General features: G+C 38.4%; 1 protein-coding gene across 1 annotated transcript in view; it reads right to left on the reverse strand.

Moving 5' to 3' along the window:
* Positions 1 to 9,609, reverse strand: part of LOC106064203 (acid-sensing ion channel 2-like) — a 32,303-nt gene extending 22,694 nt beyond the window's left edge. Inside the window, exons 1-3 of the mRNA XM_056040776.1 lie at positions 9,531 to 9,609; positions 2,036 to 2,326; positions 755 to 872 (exon numbers count right to left, since the gene is read on the reverse strand). Coding sequence (XP_055896751.1) covers positions 755 to 872; positions 2,036 to 2,313 — 396 coding nt within the window. The 5' untranslated portion in view covers positions 2,314 to 2,326; positions 9,531 to 9,609. The remainder of the gene's footprint in view (positions 1 to 754; positions 873 to 2,035; positions 2,327 to 9,530) is intronic.
* Between the last annotated feature and the right edge of the window lie 472 nt (positions 9,610 to 10,081).

Consider the following 10,081-nt stretch of genomic DNA (forward strand, 5'->3'; position numbering starts at 1 on the left):
ATGTTGATATACAAGATTGGTGATGATATACAAGGTTGATGTTGATATAAAAGAATGGTGATGATATACAAGGTTGATGTTGATATACAAGATTGGTGATGATATACAATGTTGGTGTTGATATACAAGATTGGTGATGATTTACAAGGTTGAGGTTGATATACAAGGATGATGTTGATATTCAAGGTTGATGTCGACATACAAGATTGATGTTGATATACAAGGTTGATGTTAATATACAAGGTTGATGTTGATATACAAGATAGGTGATGATATACAAGGTTGATGTTGATATACAAGATTGGTGATGATATACAAAATTGATGTTAATATACAAGGTTGATGTTGATATACAAGATTGGTGATGATATACAAGGTTGATGTTGATATACAAGATTGGTGATAATATACAAGGTTGATGTTGATATACAATGTTGATGTCGATGTACAAGATTGGTGATGATATACAAGATTGGTGATGATATACAAGGTTGATGTTGATATACAATGTTGATGTCGATGTACAAGATTGGTGATGATATACAAGATTGGTGATGATATACAAGGTTGATGTTGATATACAAGATTTGTGATGATATACACGGTTGATGTTGATATACAATGTTGATGTCGATGTACAAGATTGGTGATGATATACAAGGTTGATGTTGATATACAAGATTGGTGATGATATACAAGGTTGATGTTGATATACAAGGTTGATGTTGATATACAAGGTTGTTAAATGGTTTACCTTTGATTGCCGTATTGGGTTTTCAAGACAAATTGTTATAAAGGGCATCTGGATATTTTGGTCTAAAGTTCGTTGTACAGACGTCGTAGTCTGGTAACTCAAATAGTCCACAACAATGCTAAACCATTGAAAAGCGAAAACAAACATTTTAATCAGTTAAAAAATATAGAAAAAATCGTTTGTCATTCAAACACTTTACAAGCCTTTTTGGAGCGCTAATTTGTTTTCTTAAATCGACGGTCTCCACTCCTTTTAGTTAGAAGCCAAAACACTACACTATCAGAAAAACAAACTGGTTCTTCTCTTTCTCATTGATCTACAGGCTTCTTATATCTATTATGTGAGAGACTTAGTATTATTAGTTATTATTATAGAGACGCACCGTAGTTGATGGACTTTGAACGCGACTTCATTGCGTCACGACTTAGTTGGGTTAGAGATTATTTATGTACATAGAGTCAGTGGGTGCTAGGATTTCATAGGGATAACTTGGTATTATAGACATAGACTCGATTGTGGCCTTTTCAGTATTAAAACATTATATGTATTTTACAACGGTTTGGACTTAAGTCCTTTCTACTTGTTACATGTATGGGCTTTTGTTTTTGTTAGTAAGTTTCATCGAATACACCCGCACAAGCAACTGTGACATCTCCAGAGTAACCTGTCGAAGTCAGACAGGCATCATCAACTACAAGGCAAGGGCTATGCCACTTATTACGGCCACTGCTCTCGAACTGTGATACGCGTATCACTTGTAGTACTTTAAGTCATATTGGTGATGAAGCAGTACTGTGGGAGTACTGGAGTAGTACTCAAGTACTAGTAAAATAATAATCCCCTTTTAGATTTTGCGATCTCTAGGGCAGATGATGTAAATGTCATCAGTTTCTGTGTACCACGGTTAACGCGGGTGTCATGTGGCCAGCACACCGACCAACCGCCCTTTCTTTTCCCCCAACGATACGATACGATACGATAAGATACGATACGATACGATACGATAAGATAAGATAAGATAAGATAAGATACGATACGATAAGATAAGATAAGATAAGATACGATACAAGACGATATGATACTATACGATCCGATACTATACTATATGATATGATACGATACTAGACGACACGATAAAATACGATACGATAAGATACGCTACGATACGAAGCGATAAGATAGCCTGTAGTATGAAAATCTTCATCTGAATAAAAAAAACTAAACTAAAATGTAAACTAAAAAGTGAAACTAAAGAACGAAACAAAACGATTTTGTTTTTACCTATACGAATGAAATGTCAAGGCCCCTACTGCAGCTAAGAACACGACGACCCAGAAGAACCTGGCCCCGAAACTGTTGGACGTCTTGATCATCAGTATACCGTTGAGGGAAGTTTTATCAGCGAACTCTGACACAACAGACAGCATCGTGGCATCTCTTTCTTTGACAAGCGCCTTCTTCTTCTCGCTCCGTGGTTCTTGTTTTGTCGATTTCATTTCCCCTCCAGGTTTGAACCCTAGCGTGGAGCGTGGTTCAGCTGGTTGCACGTCAATTTTCATGATGAGAAATAGTCTGTGAATTTGATAAGTTAAAACAGTAGTGTTTGAAATGGTTTGGATACAACAAGATTACCTGGCCAAGACTTCTATCTTTAAATTTTAGTTCAGAAAAAGAGGCCAGAAAAACTCTCTAAAAAAATACTTATATAATGAAATAGTAAAAAGTTTACAAAGCGGACTTTAATTGAGCGATTCCAGACAACGGTTTTGTCTGCGTTGCATGCTTCAAAATATTTAGATCACTGCTAGAACTGCATTCCTTATTAATGTTTACATACGAAGACAAATATTATAGATTCTTTATCTTACTGCCGTTTCCCAAGGTTGTCGTTGCCGGAAGAGGTAATGACTATAAGCACTCCACTAACTATACAATGCTTCCTAATGGCATGCGTCTCAAATAGCTTCTGATAACCATTCCAACTCCTGGCCTTCACGTGTGGCTCAGATATTGTGTCCGGCGAAACTGTTTTAACTAACTGAAGGGGCGAAGGCGAGCAACTGGCGTCTAAACCAGTAAGCTTCAAGCAGGAGGAGCTCTTTGGCCATGGCTGTCTACTCACCTAGGAGAAGGAAGACTCTGAATTCAAACATCTGCTGCCTTGCAGCTAAACATGGGAAAGGTTTCGTACTTCAACGCTGAGTCAACGCTGCTCAAAGTGCTACACCCTGGCAGAGCCTGCGACGCCGTTGACCCCAAACTGTATCGGCCATTGCCGCTCCCTTGCCGACACCAACTAGAGAGGAGGAAACTGCTGTGTGGGTGGCATCTTTCCGACCATAGGTAATGCCCAGGCATTCATCTAATTCCATGAGATGACCCGTACTTATTTCATGAATGAAGGAGTTCATCTACATATATCTTAATGAAGCATGTAGCCTATGTCCCAAATGGAGGCGCGGTGACTGAGCGGTAAAGCGCTTGGCTATCGAACCGGGGTCCGGGGTTCGAAACCTGGTGAAGACTGGGATTTTTTTATATCAGAATCTTTTGGAGTCCACCCAGCTCTAATGAGTACCTGACGTCGGGGAAAAGTAAAGGCGGTTGGTCGTTGTGCTGGTCACATGACACTCTCGTTAACCGTAGGCCACAGAATCAGATGGCCTTTACATCATATGCCACAAGGTCTGAAAGGGGAACTTTACTTTTTTTTTTTAAGTATGTCACAAATAAGTCTTACAGAAAGTTTTATTGTATCCAGACTACATTGAAAATTATGACACTACCGCACTCTGTTTCGGTCCACTGATTTTCTAAGCTTGTCTTTAAGATTATTCACACTTGTTCATTCTCTTGTCTTATTTGTTCTGTCTGACCTTTCTGACCTGAGTTTGTTCTATACTTGATAGAGATAACTTTAAGACATTGAGTAAATCAAAGTAAAGAGACCCTAGTCGACTCTTTCAAGTGCATATGCAGAATATTTGCTTGAATTTGTACAAATGCTCCTTCTTCCCTAGTGCTATTAGAGCATGGAATGGGTTGCCTGAGCTAGCCAGGAAAACCAGTGACTTGGCAGAATTTAAGTCATTGGTTAATATGCATGAGTGAATGCATGATGCGTAGGACGTAATCATCTTCTTTTTTGAAGTAACGTCATAAGATGAGAATTAGTTTAAGCACAAATCAAGATCAAGTAGAGTATGTGATGTACACTAATCAGACCTTGCGCTCTATTGGGGGGGGGGGGTTGGGCAGATGATGTAAGGCTTATTTATTTCTATGGCCGACGTTTAACGAGGATGTCATGTGGCCAGCACAACGACCAACCATATTTTCTTCATCAACGAATTCTAGGTACATTTTAAAGCCGGGTCAACACATGAGCGCCCTATAGATCCCAAATTTAAAAAAAAATGCCAGTCTTCACTGGGTTTCAAATTCGAGACCGCTCAGCACGGAAGTCAAACTCTTTACCCACTCAGCCAGCACGACTCATTAATGTTGATCTAGGTAAGATATTGAAAGAATAAAATGGCAGACTTAAGGGGAAGTCATTCTAGTTAAAAAGTTGCAGACGATAAGAAGTGGCTATCTAGTTAATAGCTTTTGATAACTTTATAGTGTCCTTCCGAGAATACATTAAAAAAATTAATGTTTAGACTAATGTTAGAGAAAGAAAGATAGCTATCAAGAACATTTAACATTCACCTATCACTAAGTCTGTTGGACTGTCATCATTATTACTTAATACATTAGCCTACATTGCCCTACATATAAAAGTTCAACCTGTGACTTAAAGGCATATATCATTCATTTGCCTAACAAGGGGCTAAACTCCATTAGTGTTCTGCTTGCAAAAAGCTGGAAACGTTCTCACAGATACCCCCCCCCCCACCCTCAACAAGAGATTGGACCAGGCTGTAAAAAACACACTCAACATTTCAAAAGAAAAAAAAATATGAATTAAGTTTGTGAATGTGTTTCATTGACTACATACTTACATTGTTGTCTCCTTTTTTTTATTAGTCACCAATGTTATAGGCTATAGTCACCAATGTTATAGGCTATAGTTACCAATGTTATAGGCCATGGTCACCAGTGTTATAGGCTATAGTCACCAGTGTTATAGGCTATAGTCACCAGTGTTATAGGCTATAGTTGCCAATCTTATAGGCTATAGTAACCAGTGTTATAGGCTATAGTCACCAGAGTTACAGGCTATAGTCACCAGTGTTATAGGCTATAGTCACCAGTGTTATAGGCTATAGTCACCAGTGTTATAGGCCATGGTCACCAGTGTTATAGGCTATAGTTACCAATGTTATAGGCCATGGTCACCAGTGTTATAGGCTATAGTCACCAGTGTTATAGGCTATAGTTGCCAATCTTATAGGCTATAGCAGTGATGCCCAAAATACGGCCCACGGGCCAGATCCGGCCCGCGACCTGATTTCATCCGGCCCGCCGAAACGTCAGCACAAAGTGTAGAAAATACATTACCTCCCCATTTTTTTTAAAGGTTGAAAAATGTATCTTACCTAACGTAAGGCCCTGACTTTTTCTCTGATGGCTTGGTACCATGACATTTAATATTTGTACGTTTACGAAAGTGGAAATGGGAGAGCCGAAGAAACTACAAGTGGACTCTGAATGCTTAATCTACCAGGAAAACTGAACGGATCTTGACTTGTTTGTGGAACATAATAAGACAAGGTATTTGTTTTATAAAGAAAATTTGGCTGTTTAAAAAACACAACAACAATAACATAAAAACGGCATTATAATTCAAATTTGGCGGCATTCTTGGTTTGAACAGCGAATAATATTATTGTTAAACTAAGCTTAGACTTAGAGATTGGAGGATTGATGGGAATATTTACCTAAAAGAGAAAAGAAAATGAGTCTTTGGTAAAGCTAGCTAAAATTTTAATTTTTAATTAGAGAAATGAAGCAGCTTTCTTTCTAGTTAAAAAAAACAACAACTAAAAAACTTCCACAAATATCCCATTTATTAATGTAAACACTAGATCCACAAGTTTCACATAAAATTATTTCAACTCAATTTCATTTCGTTTTTGAACATTTTCGATCATATGGCCCGCGACACGAGTATCGAGACCGAAAATGGCCCGCAGGTCGAATTAGGTTGAGCATCACTGGGCTATAGTAACCAGTGTTATAGGCTATAGTCACCAGAGTTACAGGCTATAGTCACCAGTGTTATAGGCTATAGTCACCAGTGTTACAGGCTATAGTCACCAGTGTTACAGGCTATAGTCACCAATGTTATTGTCTATAGTCACCATTGTTATAGGCTATAGTCACCAATGTTATTGTCTATAGTCACCAATGTTATAGGCTATAGTCACCAGTGTTACAGGCTATAGTCACCAGTGTTACAGGCTATAGTCACCAATGTTATTGTCTATAGTCACCAATGTTATAGGCTATAGTCACCAATGTTATAGGCTATAGTCACCAATGTTATTGTCTATAGTCACCAATGTTATTGTCTATAGTCACCAGTGTTATAGGCTATAGTCACCAATGTTATAGGCTATAGTCACCAATGTTATAGGCTATAGTCACCAATGTTATTGTCTATAGTCACCAATGTTATAGGCTATAGTCACCAATGTTATAGGCTATAGTCACCAATGTTATTGTCTATAGTCACCAATGTTATAGGCTATAGTCACCAGTGTTATAGGCTATGGTCACCAGTGTTACAGGCTATAGTCACCAGTGTTACAGGCTATAGTCACCAATGTTATTGTCTATAGTCACCAATGTTATAGGCTATAGTCACCAGTGTTATAGGCTATGGTCACCAGTGTTACAGGCTATAGTCACCAATGTTATTGTCTATAGTCACCAATGTTATAGGCTATAGTCATCAGTGTTACAGGCTATAGTCACCAGTGTTACAGGCTATAGTCACCAATGTTATTGTCTATAGTCACCAATGTTATAGGCTATCGTCACCAATGTTATAGGTAATAGTCACCAGTGTTATAGGCTATAGTCACCAATGTTATAGGCTATGGTCACCAATGTTATAGGCTATGGTCACCAGTGTTATAGGCTATGGTCACCAGTGTTATAGGCTATGGTCACCAATGTTATAGGATATGGTCACCAGTGTTATAGGCTATGGTCACCAGTGTTATAGGCTATGGTCACCAATGTTATAGGCTATGGTCACCAGTGTTATAGGCTATGGTCACCAGTGTTATAGGCTATGGTCACCAGTGTTATAGGCTGTAGTCACCAATGTTATAGGCCATGGTCACCAGTGTTATAGGCTATGGTCACCAGTGTTATAGGCTATAGTTACCAATGTTATAGGCTATAAATACCAATGTTATAGGCTATATTCACCAAAGTCATAGGCTATTGTCACCAATGTTATAGGTTATAGTTACCAATGTTATAGGCTATAAATACCATTGTTATAGGCTATATTCACCAAAGTCATAGGTCATAGTCACCAATTTTATAGGCTATATTCACCAATGTTATAGGCTATAGTCACCAATGTTATAGGCTATAGTCACCAATGTTATAGGCTATAGTCACCAATGTTATAAGCTATAGTCACCAATGTTACTGGCTAGAGTCCCTTATGTTACAGGCTATCGGAGAAACATAGACTGGCTTTTCCAGATTGTTTTTTTTTCACTCTCGACACTACACCGATACTGTGACGACACAGAAGTCATTTCAAATACAAAATTCCACCCTCCCCCCCCCCCCTCAAAAAAAGGTTTCCTCTTCTTTTGTTCTAAATGTTCCTTTAAATAGAAGATGACATACTTATCGTCTGTAATGTATGCAATAAAGATAAGACCAAACTCGAGACCATGAAGACGAGATCCCAGAGTGCATACCACAGGACCTAGCAGCTATACTTAACGAATATCGAAATGGCATGGCTGGGTAAAGATGGACCTCCAGATGGAAGGTTCATGACGCACGTTGCTGAAAGCTTCATCTGGAAGCCGACAACCCGAAGTCCATTATCAATACCAGGAATAGCAGGTGGGCAAGACGCTGGGACAGTTGGAGAAACTCGCCTTGAACCGGGACGCCTGGAGAAAGTGAAGTGGTGGCCTATGCTCCAGACGGGACCACAGCAGAGATGGGATAGTGAGTTAATTGCCAATAAAAAAAAATAACAGCTTATAATTATTATGCAAAAAACAAAAAGCTATTTAAATAAGCAAAAAATAGAGTCATTAATCGCATTTTATTTACGCTCTATTATTGAAAAAGCATGTTTTTGTTAAATTTACTTGGAATTAACATTAAGAAAAATAATGGACTTTAGGGTAGAGAATTATCTAGTTTGATTTTCCTATACCTGTATAATGCTCATGTAGTTTTTCAGAAATAGGGTGTTGGGGGTCAGGGATATCTGATATTGTGTTGATTGTTCTGGAGTAGAGTATACTTGTATCATTTTTCTGTCTTTAGGGGGTTCATTGGTTAGGTAGTATGTCTTTGATATTAAATAATATTTCTATTACTGTTATTATATTTTTAGGTTAATCACTTTTCAATTGTTTATGATTTAATACTTGTGAATTATGAGAACTTACAAATAAAAACATATTAAAAAAAAAAAAAAAAGAAAAAAAAAAGCCCACAAAAGAGGCAAGATGGCCCATAAAAGAGGCATATAAAGCCCAAAAAGAGGCAAAGAAAAGAGGCATAAGGCCCAAGGATTCCTATGATGATAAAGCTAAAACTGAATAGCGCAAATTCTAAGGTTTCCTTTAAAAAAAAAAAAAAAAAAAACTATAAAAATAGTGTATTTGATCATGATCTAAAAGGGTCCAGAAAACAACTAAGACTTCTTGAGCGCTTCCACCAATGATGCTTGCGCTCCATCATGGGCATATGGTGGAAAGACCGCACTACAAACAGCGATGTCCTTACGAACGCCGGTATGGACAGTATAGAGGGACTTCTTATGGTCTGACAGTTACGCTGGGTAGGGCACTTATCCCGTATGGGAGACGAACGTATGCCAAAGGCAGTCTTTTTTTGGTGAGCTAAAAGGTGGTCGACGTAACAGAGGCGCCCCACGGAAACATTTCAAAGACCTGCTTAGGCGTCAACTTTCCTTGGCTGACATAGACGAGAGCACCTGGTTGCATGCGGCCTCAGAACGAGACAGCTGGAGGTCACTCACGAAGGCCGCGGGATACACATTTGAGACCAAAAGAAAATCTGCTGCCGAGGACAAACGCAGACGGCGAAAAACAATCTCAATCGACCGCCTGCGGACAATGGTTATGCTTGCCCTAGGTGTTGCAAAATATGTAGGTCACAGCTGGGGCTTCGCAGCCACGGGAAATACTGCATTCCTCACTTATCTTCGGACTCGAAGACAAGCCTTATTATTAAAAGGGTCCAACAAAATCATTAACTATGAACATTTTTGAATATTCGCATGAACAAATGATCCTGTTTGAACCACTCGATTATGCTACTAAATCTGCGACTATGACTTAGTTATTGATGAACTCCATCGGGTATATTACAATGAACAGTGTATTTGATCATGACCTATATATACAACTTCTCACTAACCTTGACTGCTCAACAGTATTATATGGTCTGGACGTGGTTGCGTTTAGCTATTTGTCTTGTGTTTTATTATAAGTGAAAGTATAATCTGAATAAACCACACACAAAAAAAAAAGTAAAATAAAATAAATGAAAAGAAAAAAAAGAGAGACAAAGTTAAAGATTGAGTTTAAGATACCTTTCGGGCTCAGGTCCAGGTACATCTATTACACAATATAAACATTTCTCAGAGCCCTCTACGTAACATCCAAACACTAGCAGACGACATAAGCTCAAATGCACAATGATGTCAAACGCATCAATAATATATTCTTTCTTCTTTCCCGTCTTAGTATGCAATGCTGTGAATTGCATTTGTGGACAGACTTGATAAGACCTGCCCAGAAAAAAAATTGAAGAGTACTATTCATAGCTGGATCCACCTTTTGTAGTGTTTATCTTTCAACCTTTTAGAAGTCAATCAACACCATCCGTGAGCTAAATGTATGCGGGAGATGGAGTCTTGTCTTATTGATGCGTTTATTTTATCAAGCTTGAAGTTTTACAAAGCGGGTAGAACCTTTTGTTGTCTCGTCACAATACAGACACCACGAGACAATTCACTTCGCGTATGAATACGACTTTTGTTACAAGTAAATAAATGTATTGGACTTTTACAGTTGGCGTAACGCTTTTGGGTGTTAAGCTGTGTTGGGCAGGTCTGTAAGAGTCATACGCGTAAACATAACA

This window comes from Biomphalaria glabrata, chromosome 9, assembly GCF_947242115.1.
Source record: "Biomphalaria glabrata chromosome 9, xgBioGlab47.1, whole genome shotgun sequence".
NCBI classification, from domain to species: Eukaryota; Metazoa; Mollusca; class Gastropoda; family Planorbidae; genus Biomphalaria; species Biomphalaria glabrata.